This window comes from Citrus sinensis, chromosome 7 (genome assembly GCF_022201045.2).
Source record: "Citrus sinensis cultivar Valencia sweet orange chromosome 7, DVS_A1.0, whole genome shotgun sequence".
Classification (NCBI taxonomy): Eukaryota; Viridiplantae; Streptophyta; class Magnoliopsida; order Sapindales; family Rutaceae; genus Citrus; species Citrus sinensis.
Genome location: NC_068562.1, coordinates 6446539 through 6465532, shown reverse-complemented (window position 1 = coordinate 6465532; position 18994 = coordinate 6446539). Strand labels below are relative to the sequence as shown.

General features: G+C 35.6%; 2 protein-coding genes across 8 annotated transcripts; both read left to right on the top strand.

Moving 5' to 3' along the window:
• The first annotated feature begins 909 nt into the window (after positions 1–909).
• Positions 910–10006, top strand: LOC102620203 (uncharacterized). Of its 2 annotated transcripts, none has more exons than XM_006466020.4 (12): positions 910–1417; positions 2793–3019; positions 3607–3674; positions 4102–4173; positions 4319–4671; positions 4847–4915; positions 4995–5083; positions 6080–8338; positions 8477–8554; positions 8651–8762; positions 9485–9535; positions 9627–10006. In XM_006466020.4, the coding sequence occupies exons 1-12, from the start codon at positions 1067–1069 to the stop codon at positions 9693–9695; spliced, it is 3798 nt and encodes a 1265-aa protein (XP_006466083.2). In that variant the 5' UTR covers positions 910–1066; the 3' UTR covers positions 9696–10006. The 2 variants fall into 2 exon arrangements, with proteins under 2 accessions (XP_006466083.2, XP_052300280.1); XM_052444320.1 differs by having other exon boundaries at positions 1270–1417; positions 2806–3019.
• An 824-nt stretch (positions 10007–10830) lies between these two features.
• LOC102621047 (uncharacterized) lies at positions 10831–18230 on the top strand. Of its 6 annotated transcripts, none has more exons than XM_006466026.4 (16): positions 10833–11112; positions 11899–12490; positions 12992–13121; positions 13230–13431; positions 13801–13887; positions 13987–14046; positions 14153–14239; positions 14802–14873; positions 15099–15154; positions 15511–15596; positions 15990–16080; positions 16237–16394; positions 16489–16580; positions 16999–17079; positions 17483–17556; positions 17849–18230. In XM_006466026.4, the coding sequence occupies exons 2-16, from the start codon at positions 11932–11934 to the stop codon at positions 17922–17924; spliced, it is 1911 nt and encodes a 636-aa protein (XP_006466089.1). In that variant the 5' UTR covers positions 10833–11112; positions 11899–11931; the 3' UTR covers positions 17925–18230. The 6 variants fall into 6 exon arrangements, 5 of the variants coding, with proteins under 5 accessions (XP_024954357.1, XP_006466089.1, XP_006466090.1 ...); XM_006466027.4 differs by having other exon boundaries at positions 11869–12490; XM_006466024.4 differs by having other exon boundaries at positions 10833–11126.
• The last annotated feature ends 764 nt before the right edge of the window (positions 18231–18994 follow it).

Genomic DNA, 18994 nt, shown 5'->3' with positions numbered 1-18994 from the left:
TAAAAAACTACACGTATAAATTGAATTGTGTTGATTGAATTTTTGCAATGCAATATGAATAATATTTATGGATGTTATCTCAATTTAAATCCTAAATAATAGAGACATTTCTGAATGAAAATAATGATAATAATAATAAAAATAATATTAAATAGTAGAATAATGAATAATATAATGAAATTAATTTTTTAAGTTTAATTGTTGTATGTAATAATAGTAGATGTGATTTATGATTAGTTAATATAAATAATCGTAAATATAATTTTTTAATAATAAAAATTTCTGAAAAATAAGAAATTAATAAAATAAAATCTTTGAATTATAATCATGGTCAAATTGAGTTTGAAAAATATTAATTTCATATGAGTGATGCTATAAATAAATTGAAATGCTATATTATTATACGACATAATAATTTAAAATTTTAATTTAAAATAGTGACATAATTTTTATCTATTAGATCCATTCAACGTAATAATAGATACTAGATAGATAGAGATTAAATGTCAATTTTTAACTTTAGATCATCACAATAAGATAAAGAGTAATGATCCAGCCATAAACTCTTGTATAAATTTATTTTGTACAAATTGATGTAGTATGATAAAATTAGTTGAATTAAATATTACTTGGCCCACATGATTTTTTTTTATTAATTTATATTTTCATTCAACCAATAAATTAATACTACGTCAGTTTGTACAAAATAAATTTATACAAAAATTTGTGGCTGTATTATTACTCTAAGATAAATGGATCCAATTGCCTATTCCAAAAAAAAAGGGGGATCCAATTGCAAGATACTAAAGAAGTGAACAAATAAAATGAATTCAAGTATGAAATATTACAAAAAAATCCCTGATAATTTCCTGAAACTACTTATGCATCCAACAACGAGCACAAAACTACTAGAAGTCTAGAGCACAGCAATAAACACAAACCAAAAGCAAAAAGAGAATCAAATTCGAAAATCAAGAGAAATCCCAGATTATATAAACTAAATATACAATATATATTTGTATATGTTTTGACAAATTAAAGCAATTTAATCTGAGCAAATTTCCCAATGTACGGAGGGTCGAAGCTGGGCCGCGGCGGCGGCCGAGCAGGCGTCGTCAACAAGCGCAACTCATTTCCGCCGCCACCGCACCGGATGGGCACGCCGTCGTCATCGAGCCGGCTCTCTCAGGGGTCCTCGGCCGTCCGAAACCGGGCAGCGGGAGGACCCAGCAGCAGCGGGTCAAAGGCTGCGGCTGCGGCTGAGGAGACGTTTAGTCTTGTTTCGGGGAATAATCCGCTTGCTTTCGCTATGATTATAAGGCTGGCGCCGGATATGGTGGAGGAGATTAAAAGGGTAGAGAGCCAAGGACGATCAGCCAGGATTAAGTTCGATTCAACAGGGCATACGGATAGAAACGTGAGTTCTTTTTTAGTTGCTTTGAACTTGATTATAGCTGATTTTGATGGGTTAATAGGAATGTTGCTTCGGGTATTTGTTTCTTAAGGTGTTTTGGCAATTGGGTGTTGGCTAATTTGTCTCAATTTGGGGCTTAATTTTGTTAGGGTGAATAATTGTTGTGGAAACTTGAGTTATTTTTTGGTTTAATTTTATCTTTGTAGTGGTGTAGTTTGGCGAATTAAGAATAGTCTTAGTGGAAACTTGAGCTTCTTGATTTTGTTTTATCTGGAACATCCTAATAAACTTTGTTTAGATTGGAACTTGTATTATATGGGAGTGTCTTGGCTTAGTTCTATCTGATATGGGCCTATTTTTGTTTTCACTGTGGATAATTCTTGTAAAATTATGGTTTAAGAGTAAAACATATAGGTACTATTACGAGAGAGAGATAGCTCTTAAATCGATCACTGGTTGATTTGTTAAAATAAAAAAATATTAATGGGAGGGTGAGATTACAGGGGTACTCCGGTGCATAGGAAAAGGAACTAGATCCTACAAGAATGAATGAGGGAGCTTAACATAACCTCCACATCTTTATGGCAGGAAACTGTAACATGGGGAAGCATGTTGTAAGTTGCATTTGGCAGTAGATAACTTTGTGCATTTGCAACAGTGCTGGGGGCAATGATGGATGCTAAGTTTGTTTAGGCAATGCTGGTGCTAAGTTGATTTAGGACCATTCAGATGATAAGGTTATAATATTAAGTGTTCAAATCAGAGATTAGATAGGAAGATTGCCACAGAAGTGGTTGTTAAGAAGGAGAAAATATGCAAATGACAATAGTAACCATGAATTTATATCTAGTGGATGCTTAGTCGAACCTGGTAACAGCATCTGCTCCAGTCTGAACTATTCCTGGAGATATTTGTTAGCTATCAGTTGTGGCTGAATGCATGATCATATTATTAATATTCTTCTACCTAGAGTAGGATGATATCTTTAAACTCTTTAATATGCAGTAGACATGATTCCATGTAGGGTGAGGTTAGATTGTCCTTTTGAATATGATTTTTTAAGGCAGTTTGGTCATTGATTGCGTTCTATGAACACCATAGACAGTTTTCCATCATTTTGTTTTTCTTTTTCCCTCTTTTCTTTTTCAACATTTGGTTTCAGTGTTGGTGCACCAATGACTGTTGTTGTTCTTGTCACAAAAAAATGAAAAATTTACAGTTATATATGTGGTTTTTAGCGGATTTATAGCTTAAATTTGTTTGTTAATTTTCCTTGTATTGCATAAGTCTTGTGGCAGCTAAAGTTGCTTTTGTTTATGTTGTTGGTGCCTATTGTTTCTTGGGCAGCATCGATTTAAATGGTTGATCATTGCACCAGGTTATTGATGTAGGTGGTAAAGAGTTCAGATTTGCATGGTCACGGGAATTTGGTGACCTCTGTGATATATATGAAGAACGTCAAAGTTCTGAGAATGGAAATGGTTTACTTGTTGAATCTGGGTGTGCCTGGCGCAAGTTGAATGTCCAACGCATCTTGGACGAATCAACTACAAAGCATGTTAAGATGCGGTCAGAGGAAGCTGCACTCAAGTCAAAAGAACGCAAGTATGTAATTCATATCATGAAGATGCTTTTTATTTTTTGGAATTCTCAAGTCATAATATTCTTGGAATTCTATAGTTCACTGTGGCATTTTCATATCTTTTTATTTTTATACTTGATTTTATCTGTGTATATCATATGCACTATCAGTAAGAAAATATTTTTTATTTCTTGGATTTATTGTATATTGTATTTAAAAAAAAAAATTGTACCTGTATATGTTAGAATCTTCATAGAGGGTTTAGTTTCTCTGATGTCTGGTGCATATATTATGGTATTAGCTGATTGCGGAAGTCTCTTGTTCGGATGCGCTATGCGGTTTTTCTTGTGAAAATTTGGTTTCTTTACCTGATGGTAACCCAAACTAAATTGCCCCTTTTTTCTATTGAGAAAAATCCCCTTAACTATAAATTGCAGTTATTTTATGTTAATCTGATTCTAAAATATTAACATCCTTGATTTTTTTTTTTATATTTAGCGTGTTGAATTTATCAGGATGTCAATTGTTTTAATGATACCTTCAATTTTTGTATATTCCCTTCACCAGTCAGTTATTCATTTTCTCATTGACTATCTTTTTGAGTGTGCAGAGCCATTGTGCTAGACTATGGGAATCCATCCATGAAGAGTCAAATTAAGCAAGTAGCTGCTGTTGAGGGTGATCTTTTTTTTTTTTTTGGGATATTCTGTGTTGTTTGTTACAACTGTTGCTGTTTTTGTTGCCTGTCTCTGACATATATGGAGGAGACTGTTTTAATGAGAAATCAATTTGAGTTATGAGAAATTTTTGTAGTATAGAAAAAAATTGTTCATCAAAGTTAGGATATAAACTCTCTCTCTCTCTCTCTCTATATATATACATATATAATTTCAATTGCCATGCAGTCAATATTGTATCATATATTCCAAGCTGATGAGGCTAACAATTTTCAAATCTAATGGAAGAATGTTTTGGAAGATGTTGATTTATTTGTTCATGTGTACTGATATTGATGTTTGAAGTTTTAATAAGCATCCTACTGATGATAACAAATATCAAGGAGTATACATATTTACAGTGTCTAACTTGTATCCCTTGGTTTCAGCTAATTCTTGGAGGTCATTTAACAAAAAGAAAGAACCCCCATTCAAAAAGCAGAAAGTCGAAACTCTTCAAGGTAATAATAAGATTTTTTATTATTTTATTTCCATAGGGTTGAGGAGTTGTTTTTTTTTTGTTGGGGACGGGTCTTTGATCTTCTTATTTATTTATTTATTGTTATTATTTATTTATTTAATTTAATTTTTTTGCAACGATTGCAGTTGGTGGCCCCCCTAGATCTACCATTAAATCAGCAGGGGCTTCTACTGCCTCTCTGAAGGCTGGACGCTCTGCTTCACCTCTGTCTTCTCCACCCAGGCAATCTGGTACTCTGGCATCGCCAGATGGATCTGGAAATATGGTTAAGAATCATGTGAACACAGATGATGTTACACCTGTACAGGTAAAGAGCAAAGAAAATCCTCCTAACTCTGAGAAAGAAATCCCTAAAAGGAGTAACAGTACAGTGTGGGAGACACCGGGAGGCAAAGGAAGCTCTGGAGCTAAGCCAACAGATTTGAGGAGTATGTTGATTGCTTTGCTTATGGAGAATCCCAAGGGCATGAGCTTAAAGGTTAGCTGAATAAAAACTTTAAAAGTGAATGTAAATGAAGATTTCCTTTGTTTGCTGCTAGTAGATTTTTAGACTGAATTAATCTTGTTTAATTTTGCTTCATAGTTCATTCTTTTATATTGTTTCTCCTTCTATCGCTAACTTTTCCACCCCTTTCTCTGTGTATGTGTCATAGGCCTTGGAGAAAGCTGTTGGGGATGCAATTCCCAATTCTGCTAGAAAGATTGAGCCTATCATTAAAAAGGTAACTGGTGAAAATCTGATGAAATGGTTTTGATACTAGTATCCGATGTTATGCCTTCTCATTGAATTTTGAGCATCAGATTGCAGTTTTACAAACTCCGGGAAGGTACTTCTTGAAACCAGGAGTGGAGTTGGACAGCTCCAAGAAACTTTCTTCTGAAAGTGGAAGGTATCTGCCATATTACAGGATAGCTTTGTGCTTGTTGTGGTTTTTCCCAAACAAAGTTATCAATCTGATTATTTTCTTTTTCTTTTTTGAATTGATTATAATTGATTATGTGCCTGATTTCGTGTCTTTTTGGGGATTTCTGTTGGATGTTAACTGTTTATCATGAGAACACTCGAAATGATTCTGGATAAAAAATAAGAGACAATACTTGTATTGGGAGAGGACAGAGCATTATTAAGCAGCGGATAAACTGTTAACTTGAGGAGGCAAGATTACTCTGTGAGACAAAACAATTATTTAAAAGAAGTGAATAAGATCAGGAAGATAGAAAAATGGAGCATGTACTGCAGGGTGTAACATGTTGAACTTTGAATGCCACATTATTATGAATGACCATGTATTTGTTCAAACCTTGTAGTTTCAGCAAAAGTAGTTTGTTCTAATAACCCATAATTTCAAGGTGCTTTCATGTCTGACTCTTTTTACTACGTTCTAAATGTCAAAATCACATTTCTTCTTCTTCTTCTTCTTCTCTTTTTTTTTTTGGAAGACTACTGGGTATGGTGAAATGATAATGGTTTTCATCATTTTGATTCCTCTGCTTTTAACTGTAATGATCTTTCTTGTTTTGATTTTGAAAAATCTCATCCCATCGTGTTCAATTTTGTATCAACTCTTTTCAGTTGTTTAGAGTGAGACATTGCTTTGAATATTCGTTAATCATCCTTGTATCCACTTAGTGATCCTCTAGACCATATTGAATTTTTGGCACCACTATCTGAATTTTGTAACTAAAGAATTCCATGGATAATATTGTTAGCCTAGTCCACTCTGATTACTCTCCCTGCTAAAGTTTATAAAAAGTGAAGTGATCAGTTTACAAGTGTTTAGCGCGCTTGAATCGACACATATGGCTATGCATCTGCATTTAATTTTGGTGCATTTTACCTTTTTTAATTTGTTTGCTGCATGTGATTGTGATGCTTGTTGTTTCAGCTCCCCTGAAGATAACCATCAGCGAACACCTGGTGCTGAAAACATCCATGGTCAGACACCTGCTCAAGGACTGAGCTTTGTGGAGAATAATCCTCCTGGTGAGATGGAGGAACAGGCTCAATCACACTCTAAAGTTGGGGATAAATCAGTTGCACTGGAAAATAATGATGTCCAAAGGTATTCTCCTGATTTGTTTGGTGAGAAAAAGATCTCTGATAATAGTGAAGGGCAGGCAGCCAGCTCTAGCGACAGTGGAAGCGATAGTGATAGTGACAGTGACAGCAGTGATAGTGGAAGTGACAGTGGAAGCCACAGTAGAAGTAGAAGCAGAAGTAAAAGCCCAGTTGGAACTGGGAGTGGTAGTAGCAGTGATAGTGAAAGTGATTCTTCTTCCAACAGCAGGGAGGCGTCTGATGAGGATGTGGATATTATGAGTGATGATGACAAGGAGTACAAGCAAAAATTACAGGCCTCTGAACCAGGGTTGTCAGCATCACCTGTACCATGGAAAAACAATGACAGTGGACCCATGCAGAATGAGATAGGTGAGAAGCAAGATGATGAGGTTGACATTGAGGATCATGGATCTGAAGCTGTAGACATTGAGGGTCATGGATCTGAAGCTGTAGACATTGAGGGTCATGGATCTGATGCGGTCGACATTGAGGGTCATGGATCTGATGCGGTCGACATTGAGGGTCATGGATCTGATGCTGTCGACATTGACAAAGACTTCCCTGATGATGGACAGGAAATTGATATGGCTGTAACTAGTTTGGTTCCCAGCAAAGATTCTCAAAATCCAATGCAGGGCAAAAAAGATTTAACAGATCATGATGAGTTTCAAGAGCGCGAAACTTTTATAGGAAATTTATTTGATGATAAGGGAACTTCAACCAAAGATAGCTTCAAGCATGAGAGGTCTAAGTCTAACCCCCCTAAAAGAACATCTATAAATAAATCCAAAAGAGGCCCTGACTTCAAGCATGTTGATGAGATATCAGATCATGGTAAAAAATCAAAAGTGGAGAGGACTCAACCACCTATTTCTGGGGGAAGGGATACCCAGTTACTTGAGAGTCCTCACCATTTGTCGCCTAATAGATCCTTTGAAGACCCTTACAAGGGCCCTACCACTCAAATGACAAGTACTGACAGGGAAGGAAATGCTGATTTTGGCTTCCAAAAGGGCTACAACCAGGAATTTCCTGGAAAATATAATTCAGATTTTCAGCAGTCAGGTCGAAAGTCTTCTGATCAAAGGGTACGGTCAAAGGCTCGTGATACAGCAGAAAAACTGAACAAACATAGTCGTAAGATCACTGAAAAGAGTTTTCAGGGGCATGATAGTTCTCCAGTTGTTAGAGAGAAAGCTTTTAGAGACAACCAAAATGAAGATCGTTTTGCAAAGGAAAAAAAAGGACCCAGAAATCTCAAAGAAGGTGGTGCTGAAGCTAAAAGTTCAGGGCCCTTTGATTCCAGTAATGGGAAACGTGGTGAAATGGTCGAAAAAATCAATGAGACTGGACAGTTTTCAAGCTCACACATAGGAAATGGAAGAGCCAGTGTGCTCCAAAGAGAGCTTTCAGACTTGGAGTTAGGTGAACTTCGTGAGCCATTACCTAATGAAGTACCAATTAGGAAGCAATTCGATAGGAAAGGTTCTTTTAAACAGTTGGAGAACAAGTCAAGTGCTTCAGACAATTATAATTCGGATTTAAGCAAGGGAAAACTGGTTGGAAAGCCTACTTTGGACTCTGGGAAAACACCACCATCTAATAATATCGGAGTTGGGATGAAGAGGACTCCAGAACATCATGTTGAAGAATCAACAAGAACTCACAACAGGCATGTGAGATCCCAGTCACACAATAACTCCAGAGATCATACTGAAGCTGGAACCATGTTTAACAAATCAATGGATGCAAGTAGTAAGTCCAGACAAACTGAAGCTGGAACGAAACTACCTGGTGGTCTGGATAGTACTGGGGAAAGCCATAAGAAAGCACCGACAAATGCGTTTCAACTAGATGGCTCTAAACGAGGTCTAGCGTCCCAATCTGCAAAGAAGAATAAATCACGAAAGGCAGCTAATATGATGGCAGACTTGGTTGATGGGCGCAAGGATACAATTTTGACTGAGAGCAATGACAGTGGTCGAAAGGGGAGAGAATCTTCTTCAGATGAAGACACTAGTTCTTATTACAAGTATGAAAAGGATGAACCAGATCTGAAGGGACCAATCAAGGATTTTTCTCAGTAAGCAGTCTTATATGGGCTTATTTATGAATTAATTTTCCTTGCTGCAGCTTTATCATATCATTATTGCCATCGTTTTCTGATCACCAGGGCCCAAGGCATCTAATTAGCTTATATGTCCTTTATTGTTTTATTTAGGTATAAAGAATATGTGCAGGAGTATCGTGATAAGTACGATTGTTACTTATCTTTGGACAAGACCCTAGAGAGCGACAGGTATTACAATGATTTTCCTCGCTGGGTAGTGTTGAATTTAATTTTTTTTTTTTTTTTTTGGTTTTACACATGCAACCTCATATCTATTATCTGTAGGAACAAGTTCCGTAAACTGGGAAAGGACCTTGATTTTGCAAAAGGCAAGGACATGGAGAGATATTGTAAGCTCTTGGGGCAGTTGAAGGACTCTTATCGTCGGTGTGGAACGGTATGGCTCTCTCTAGTTTTTAGATTGCATATATATCATTTACTAATGGTTTCTGTTGAATAGTCAAACCTGCCAAGTAGATGATCTTAACATTGGCTTGCCTGGATGAATTATTTTGAATGCCTGATATGTGAAGGCACTGCCTACAATTGCTGCTTTGGGTTAGTTTGTTAGTTGCAGGCTCTGTGGATGGGAAGGTAGAATAATTTATGAATATATTGAAGGGATGGTTGTATAGGTGGTTACGGCTGAAATTGCAAAAGAGTTTTCTTCAATTTCTACCAGTTAGTAAATGTGATGTTTCTGAAGCCAAGGTTGAACACCAGAGTTAGGATTATGATATTGCATGTGCTTTCTGGAACTTCAGTTGCTATCTCCATCATGGTTGTCTTTACATCTTTTTGGTTGATTTAAAAAAGATGGGTTATGGAATAGGGATTTTCAGGTTTTTGTGCAAACTTCCCATTTGTTCAGTTGCTCATGCTTCACTCCATGCTCTTATTATTTCCTCATTTTATTTCTCCACTTTCAATATGATTGGTTCATCATAGTTCCAGGGAACGTGTCTTGTCAGAATGGGTGTTTCTGATAGATGACTACCAAAAAAACTGATGTAGGAATGACAATATCATAAATTTGCTTATTGATGCATTTGCAAACCATTCTTTTTATCTTATTGCTGACTTCTGTGCTCTCATTCAATATAATGATGTTCACTGCAGAGACACAAGCGGCTGAAGAAAATATTTGTTGTGCTACATGAGGAGCTGAAGGTGATTCATTGAAATACTGTCAACCTTGAACTTTGCATGCAATTTCTATTTTCCAGTCTATGATTTATATGTGCACATTCCTATGTTGCAGCACCTCAAGCAGAGGATAAAGGACTTTGCACATACATACATGAAGGATCGAAGTTTAATAACTGCATGACTATTCTCGCGATGGGCTTATCCACGCTTTGCTCGCGTTCCTGCAAAATTGTGAAAGCTCAGATATTTTCAATACATCAAAAGAAACAAGTTTTGGGAACTACATAAAAAGCTAAGAATGCAACACCAGTGTAGATTAGTCAGAAATGATTCAATTTTTTGAGGTTTAATTACATTAACCTTCTTGTATAGAGTTTGACACAGTTACTGGAATCATCCTAGTAAGATATGTTGGGCTAACTGTGACAGTACTGGTTGTAATTTTTATATTCTTAATAAAATCATTTCCTGGTCAAAGCAAATGAAAATCAATATCAAAGCAATATTTATGACATTATCGATTCAAAATTTTTCTTCAATTTATTGATTAACACGGCTGACATGGCCATACGCATTTAAGAACTTATTCAACTTTCGGACAAATGATGTGAAAATCAAAGATCAATTGATGGGTCTGACTACCTTCGACTCTACAGCTGGACATTGTTAAATGATTAAGCAGTTAATAAAAATACGACCATTTGATAATGCTTAGATTTGTTGGGTACGTATCTTTGAGTACTTTAATCACAGCCTATTTTATCATCTTATATAAGTGAAAAGAAAATTAATATGATTGGATGTAATAGTATTAACATCAAATTGACATGAGACAACTGTTGAGAAAAGAACCATGATTACATTTAGAGAGCAAATTAAGAAAAACTATGAAGATCTTTTATAGATTTTCTTAATACAAATTGGCAATTACGTACAAATAAACTAATCGTTAATTAAAAATTAATAATTAATAATCCAGTGAAAAAAGAAAGTTTCAGATAGATTCATTATCCTACGAACAATTGTTGGTGAAGCTTAGTCTAGTCTCAAACCGGTTACATAAATGTTTTAAATGGATTTTTTTTTTTTTTAAATAATGAGTTTAAGAACAAATCTGAAAATAAATCTTGTCTATTTCTTTCGAAAAGGGAAATCAAAGAAATAAGGGAGGTGCACACACGCGCTGCCGAACAATAACTTTTTCGCATGTTGCCATTTTCGCCCTTCGTACAGCTTATTAATTTACCCAATTTGTAATTTCGTACAGAAATCTAATTTCAAATCCACACTTTATATGATTTATTAAATAAATAAATGATCATCAATAAGTTAAAAAAAGGAAAAAGAAAAAACCACTGACAAAAACACGACGGATAAAAAAAGTTCGCTGTGTCTGTACAAAATCTGCTGCTATAATCTCTCTATAAACATATGTACATTGATATTGAGAGATGAATCACTGACCAATCTCATCAACAACATCAACTGTGAGCAAATTAAGTGAAAAGAAGTTTTTAGTTTAAAGAAAAGTACTCAAAAGAGCCAGTTTTTCAGACTGAAATTTTGTCCTTTTCCTGTTGAAGTTCTCGAATTTTTTGGTACGATTCTTCAGGTATTTCATGTTATTCTTGATTATAGTTTCTGGGTATCGTTGAAGATTCGAAATTGGCTTCTGGGTACTGTTCAAAAGTGTAATTTTTTGTTACTTATGCAGTTCGAGGATTGGTTTTCCTATGTTTTTCTTTTTTAAAAAAAAAATTAAATTTTGAATCTTTTGTGTGTTTACATTCGGGTTTGATAGAAACTTGGTGTTTAAGTGAGGAGGTTGATTTATTTTAATTCTAGGGAGTGTTTGTGGGGACTTTTAATTTGGTTGCTGAGAGTGAAAGAGAAAATAAATGGAAATGAGGATAGAATTAGTAACTAGACCTAAGATTGTTTACTGCCTCTGTAACTATGGAATGGTATGGGAAACTGAGAGTTAATGATGTAATTAATTGAGTAGTTTTAAGGGTTTTGTATTTCCATGGCACTGGCCAGCTTGTTTTTTCTATTGCATTTAGTTTGTTGATTGGTGGAAGGATAAGGAGATATATTACTGAATTTGAAAATTTTCTGTACTTTGTAAGTAATGATTCCTGTATAAATGATGTTACCAAGAAAGGTTAGGAAAAGATTGAAAAACAAAAGGCTCTATAATGTTTTCAATCCAGTTGTCTCCTTGATCAGATATTGAAGTTTCCAAATTTTTATTCTTTTGTTCTTATATAATAAAATTGAAAATTGTTGGTTTCTTACATGACTAGTTGAGCTTTTTTGTTAACTTGTTGTTGGATTTAAATGAACTTATGAAGTGTCCTTGTGATGGTGGAACGGGCACACAGAATTTTGAGTTGTGGGTAAGATTGTCATGCTGAATGTTGCTGCCGGTTGGTGGATTAGGGATGAACTCCACTATGGATGATATGAACTTGATTCAGCAGGCACAAAGGCATCATCTGGTGGTCAGGGAGCTTGGAGAGGAAATTGATCTAGAAATTGGACCAGGGGATGATGACCCTTCATTTGCTAATAATCCTCTCATGGGTGGTCCGCGAGAACCCTCTGCAGAAGAGCATGACCAGAACAAGCAGATGGGAATGGTTTCTCAACTACCCAATGATGATCAAGATATGTCAAAGACACAACCAGCTAAAAGGAAGAAAAAGGTGGTGAAAAGGTGGAGGGAGGAATGGGCTGATACTTATAAGTGGGCATATGTTGATGTCAAGGAAGGAACAGCGAGGATATTCTGTTCTGTTTGCAGAGAGTATGGTAGGAAGCATAGAAGGAATCCTTATGGGAATGAAGGCAGTAGGAATATGCAGATGAGTGCCCTGGAAGAACATAACAATAGTTTGCTTCACAAAGAGGCTCTTCGCCTCCAGATGGCCTCCAAGGATAAAATCATTGCTGACAAGCCTATTTATGTAAAAGGTATCACTCATTCTGATGTATCTACTGAAATTTAATGATTCTCTATAAGTCATTTAATGAAGGATTTTTATTACATAATGGTTGCTTCTATATTTGAGAACAAGTGAACTGATTGATAATATCTGACTTTGTATGTGGGGAGCCCTTGAGATGCTTAATAAATTATTATAATAACTGTGCTACCTGAGAATTATTCACTACATTTGTCCTCTTCTGAAAAAATAATTGATTTAAAGCTATTGCATTGCATGAAATTAGATCATTCTTAACATTGTCTGTATTGTGTAGTTTATACACATGAAAATTAATTTTTGAAGACCTGTTTAAATCTTTATTTGTTTATTATGCACCAAAATCAGATGTCAAATTTCGGTTGACTTATTGTTTTAATGATTTTGATGTTTACATTCATATCTTGCACCCTCATAATTGCATTACACCAATATATATTTTTCGTTCCTATGGTTTCTATTTTGACACTAACTTGGCTCATAAATGAAGCTCTTATGTCAAAAACGGCTGGATCAATTGTTGAAGCCGCATTGAAAAGGGATCCTCATGAGATTGAGTTCATACAATCTGTCCAAGAATCTCTCCATGCTTTAGAAAGGGTGATTGCAAAAAATTCCCAGTGAGTTGCTTTTTGCGAGAAGCAAACCATTATTGTCCTTTATTCAAAACAAAAGAGCCTACGATCAAGCATATTACAAACCTCATGAAATGGCTTATTATGTTTCAGTTATGTCAATATCATGGAAAGGTTGCTAGAGCCTGAGCGTATGATTGTTTTTCGAGTTCCGTGGGTGGATGACAGGGGTGAGACTCATGTCAATCGAGGCTTCCGAGTACAGTTCAGCCAGGCATTGGGTCCGTGTAGGGGTGGCCTCCGCTTTCACCCATCAATGAACTTAAGCATTGCCAAGTTTCTTGGTTTCGAGCAGGTACTGTATGAATGTTGCAGTTTGTGATAGTCGACTCATCTTCAATGATTCAATGTCGCAACTTTATGTGAAAAATTTATAGTTCTTAATCTTTATCCTTTTGGATGATTTGCATATGTGGAGGGTAGGGGTTTTTGAGAACTCCATTACTGTCATAATCAAACTTTTTACATAAACTGTGCCTAAAAGGATATAAGCAAATAAAAGATGGTAAAACTTGTTTCATGAATGCAAGCAAAAGCAAAGAGTGAGGATATTTTTATTCAGCTTTTGATCACTTCATCACCTGGATGGCTTAGACCTTTTCAGATTGAAGTTAGCTTAAGCTTTGAACTGCTGTCCAGTATGATAGTGTTTACTTTTTTACAGACATTAAAAAATGCTTTGTCGCCGTACAAACTTGGGGGGGCAGCAGGTGGAAGTGATTTTGATCCTAAAGGGAAAAGTGATAATGAGGTTAGATGCTGTCCTGGATTGTAACATTTTTTCAATATGAACCTTCTTAGAAATTCAAAAAGTTTCTCTTACAGTTGTTTGTGAAACCTACGCTGGCAGATCATGCGCTTTTGCCAAAGTTTCATGAATGAGATCCATAGATATCTGGGTCCTGACAAGGTAACTTGAAAAAGCTGGCACATTTTTTTTTTATAATCTGTGTTTAAGCCTACGAGTCTAATATTTATTTTTGCATGTCTTAATTTTTTTTCTTATTATTATTTAGGACCTTCCATCAGAGGAGATGGGCGTTGGTACTAGAGAGATGGGGTACCTCTTTGGGCAGTATAGACGTCTAGCAGGTCATTTTCAGGTACTTAAAAAATCTGAAAGAGGAGGCTCAACTCTTTGAATTTTTTTCTTTTTTTTTCCTTAATGGTGCATAGCTTCTTGCTGTTTGTTGATCTTTCATTAGGATTTATGCTGCTGTTTGATTTCTTTAATTAGAAATGATCGCTTGCATTGTTTCATCTAATGATCAGTCTCTTGTCCGATTTTGTGCACGTCCCAAATGAACTAAATGACTTCCTCTTACTATACTAGCTTGTTTTAACATCTAAAATAGAAACGATTGCTTAAACTGATTCCTCTTAAGCTTTGTTTCATTATCTATGTTCATGTGAGTATGATGGGTGGGTGTTGAGAAATGACTGATGCTATTTTTGGATTTTTTTTTTTTTAATTTCCTGTGTACTTCACAGTTAAAGGCGATCCAAAATTTAGGGACCATTATCATAGTTTTTCTTTGATAGTTTATATTTTATCTTTTACATCATATAAGTTGATACTCTAAGTTAGTGCTTGTTTGAGAAATCATGATAAGAAAATTAAGGTTTTTGTCTTTTTGCCTTCATACATATGCCTTACTTATGCAGGGAAGTTTTACAGGACCGAGAATATTTTGGTCTGGCTCTAGCCTTCGAACTGAAGCCACTGGCTATGGGCTGGTAAATAATATCTCATCTCTATTTTTTATTATTTGTGTGCACGGGGGTGTGTAGGAATCATGGTGGGCCATGTGAGAGTCGCATGCTTATGTTGCCTTATTCAAATCCTTATGAAGGATTTTTATGTTCTTCTTTATTATTATATTTGTTAGAGTTGGTGTATTCAGCTCGCTGAGCTTGTCTTTTTTCAAATCTATTGCAATTTACTGGGTACTGCTTCCTCAGGTTTTCTTTGCCCAGCTTATTCTCGCAGACATGAATAAGGAGCTCAAAGGACTGAGGTTACTCTCTTCACTTTTTTCACATTTCTACTATATATGGTTGCTAGAATGCAGAACCACTTCATAGAAACATTGTACCAAATTGACCATTACATTATGATTTAATGCCTTGTATTTTATGTTGGTACTTTTTATCTTCTCTTGAAAAGGTTAGTATTTTTTAAATTTTATTTATTATTTGTCCATATATCCAAGCATGATATGTACTTTGACGCGAGCATCTTATTGCTGTACTGTTTGGTCAAAGTTGTGTCGCTTTATCTATAAAAAAAGTGCTGAAGTAGAATTTTATTTACTGCTGAAAGTTTGTACTGAGTTTGTGAATGTTAATATTTGCCCATAAACTTCATGTCCAGATGTGTTGTAAGTGGTTCTGGAAAGATTGCAATGCATGTCCTGGAAAAGCTTATTGCTTATGGTGCTATTCCTGTTTCAGTGTCAGGTAATTCTCTATTCTTTTTGAGCATTGTATAAATCGTCATAAGATTATCCTGAAACTGGATTAGTACCAGGTTTTTGAAGTTTCATCATCATTTTTATCTCCAAAAATTCAAATGGCAGCCAAAACTTCTACGATAAATCTAGCTTACTAATGTTCAATATGACCCTTCCAATTTATGTTGGAAGGACTAAGCTCGCTAAGCTGCTGATAAATATTAATACATGCGCATAAATGGCCTATTGAACAATTAAAACTCTTTTGGAGCATTCGATTTGGTTAATAATGTTTGCTATAAAAGTTTGTTCAGACAGTTTCATACTTTCATATTTTTCCGCTTCTTTTGAGGTGAATGGGCATAATTAAAGTTCTACTATTACTGGTATTCTTGCATAGATGCTAAAGGATATTTGGTGGATGAGGATGGATTTGATTACATGAAAATATCATTTTTGAGGGATATCAAATCACAGCAGAGAAGTTTGAGGTGCTTGTTCTTCCTCCTCTTTCATCCCCCCCCCCCTCCCCCCCCCCCCCCCCCCCCAAAAAAAAAAAAAAAAACCAAAAGCCGTACTGCTCTTTCCCCTGTGAAATTGCAAATTCAATAAATTTTTATTCTGATATATTTGTATATTGCCTGCAGAGACTACTCAAAGACATACGCTCGGTCTAAGTACTATGATGAAGCAAAACCTTGGAATGAAAGGTGTGATGTTGCATTTCCTTGTGCCTCCCAGAATGAAATAGATCAGTCTGATGCCATTAATTTGGTTAATTCAGGTTGTCGTATACTTGTAGAAGGTAGTAATTCCATGTGATGTGTAGTAGCTTTTATCATCTGTTTATTGTTTTTTAATGAGAAAAATAGATTACTGACTATTTACTTGCTGACTAGGTTCAAATATGCCATGTACACCTGAAGCAGTTGATGTTCTGAAAAAAGCTAATGTTCTCATAGCCCCTGCAATGGCTGCTGGTGCTGGAGGGGTTCGTTACTCAATTTTTTACAGCACATGCTTTTTAGATGCATTTTCAGTCTGAATACTTAAATAGAATCACTGCTTGTCTAATTTGCTTTGAGTCAGGTATATTCTGACAAAATAATGACAAAGATGACCGATAATTATATGGCATCTAATTAACAGCTTAATTTGAAGCTTTTTTAATTGTTTAATGAATGATATACTTAAATTTCATGCTGCAATAGAAAAGGCAAGGATTTTTTAAAAAGTATTAACATTCATAAAGGAGTTGACTGTTTGACTGATAGGAGTCCTTATCAACATTAAGGCTTGACTGTATATTCATTCCTGCATTTGAGTATGTGTTTTGGATTTTCTTACTAGTTTCATTTATTCATCTACATTTTGAATCTGTATTATATCTGTAATCTGGTTATCTGCAGGTTGTTGCAGGAGAACTTGAACTAAACCAGGAGTGCAATATGGTGCACTGGTCGCCCGAGGACTTTGAATCTAAATTACAAGTATGACACCCAATACTTCAAATCTTGCTCTCAAATAGCTTAATCTTGAATGCAAATAGCTTCAAGCTTTTCTTTCCTTTTCCTTTTCATTCGAGCTGAGAACGACATAGCTGCAAGCATTAATTGTAACTATTAGCTGTCTTAATATTCGGGGTCTTTTTGACCAAGCTGACAAAGTTCGTTAAGTTGTTTGCTTGTGGAAAACTTATATTGTGGGTGACTCTAGGAACAGTTAATAATCATCCATTTGGTCATGCTGTGGAAATGAAATCAACTGAATATTTTTATTAGATATAATGCTAAAATGGAATTGAGGAAAAAAAATACTATCTTCTTTTGGTTTGTTTGGTGCTGTTACTGTAATCAGTTAATGTGGGTGTATTCTTGTTTTCCATTTTGACAGGAAGCTATGAAACAGACATATCAGAGAGCCCTCAAAGCAGCAACAGATTTTGGTTATCAGAAAGAGAGTCCAGAGTGAGTGTTTTTTTATGCTAACATCATTATCTCAAATAAGATTTACTCTGCTATAGCATTTCTTTAAATTTTCTTCCTGGCAAAATAAAATGCCATCCTTCATTTTTTATTAGTAACTCTTCAAGCAAGTCATACTATCACTCAGCTCAGGGAAGGGGGGAGTGGTGGTGGCTTGTGGGGGTGAAAACAATTTTTTTTGAAAAAAAAAAAGCCTGCAGTGATGTTATTATTTTCCATTTCAATGCAAAATCAAGTTGTCATTCTGATTTTTCTTCTATTAATTGTTCCTCAGGGCTTTGGTGCATGGAGCAGTCATCTCATCGTTTCTTACTATTGCTCAAGCCATGACTGACCAAGGGTGTGTATAGAGCAGAAGCACCATGTACAATTCTTTTTCATAACCCTGGAATTGGTTCTGGTTCACCAACAGCTCATCGGCAGCTCTTATGGTAAAAGAAATATTAACAAAGTGTACCAAATCCCTTTGTAACATATATGTAATGCAATAGTTGAGACTTAAATTATGGAAAGTTATTGTTACACCCATTATGTTAGAACAATGTTTAGATAATAGTAGAATCATAGTCCCTGCCTGGCTTCTCGTCAAATTTTTTATTACAGCAGCATTGTAAAGACTTGGTCAGCAGAATTTGGAAATAAAGGTCAATTTATCATTTTTTTTCCACCTTAGTTTTACTTTTACCATAGCTAAAGCACCTGTGACACAATCTTAAGACATTTTAGCACTAAACAAGATGTTAATTTGCCTCAAATGGTCTTATGTTAATAGTCAATAGAGGTGCTGACATTAAGAGTCTGTAAGCTGGAGGCGCCAACAAGTGTGAAGTTATCTTTGAGAAAATTGTGTATACCTGGAATTTGTGCAGTTGATCAAGTCCTTGAGAGTGTAGTTGCTGGGTATAATTTGATCGATTATCTAAGTGTGTTTGATTGCTCAGGGTTAAAAAGTCCATGAGTTATCTGGCCTTACCGACCTCAGTGAATTCATGCTAGTTCACAGTTTGATATTTCAATGGCTTCGTATCAAGGAACTGAAGCTCCAGGCGGTCGAAATTGAAGGGCCACCAAGAGATAAATGTAGCCTCATGTAAGAATCTGAAGTCCTTGAACTTCAAGAGGGCTTACCTAACAGATGAGTGGCTCTGCTACCTAATTACTGAACTTCCTTTCCTGGAGCGAATGGTTTTGAATAACTGTCACGTGTTGAGGAGTATTAAGATTTCAAGTCTCAGTAAGAAGAAATAGATGGTCATTAGATGTTTAGAGTTGGCTGAAGTCAAGAAGGCTCCTCATTTAAGTACATTCCAATGCAAAGGTTAATATCCTTCTCTGTAGGTGCTATGGCTTTGTTGGAAACTTCTCTACCTTAAGTGCAAAAATCCCAGCATTGAAGTACGAGATGAGTGTGTTAAACTTC

Excerpts from the sequence above, each read along its gene's own strand:
- LOC102620203 (XM_006466020.4), top strand. The coding sequence starts at position 1,067 with ATGTACGGAGGGTCGAAGCTGGGCCGCGGCGGCGGCCGAGCAGGCGTC. Across the intron at positions 4,916-4,994 it reads TTGAGCCTATCATTAAAAAG|ATTGCAGTTTTACAAACTCC; the intron begins GTAACTGGTGAA and ends TTTGAGCATCAG. Across the intron at positions 8,555-8,650 it reads AAGACCCTAGAGAGCGACAG|GAACAAGTTCCGTAAACTGG; the intron begins GTATTACAATGA and ends TATTATCTGTAG.
- LOC102621047 (XM_006466026.4), top strand. The coding sequence starts at position 11,932 with ATGTTGCTGCCGGTTGGTGGATTAGGGATGAACTCCACTATGGATGAT. Across the intron at positions 13,888-13,986 it reads AAGGGAAAAGTGATAATGAG|ATCATGCGCTTTTGCCAAAG; the intron begins GTTAGATGCTGT and ends CTACGCTGGCAG. Across the intron at positions 17,080-17,482 it reads ACTTTGAATCTAAATTACAA|GAAGCTATGAAACAGACATA; the intron begins GTATGACACCCA and ends CCATTTTGACAG.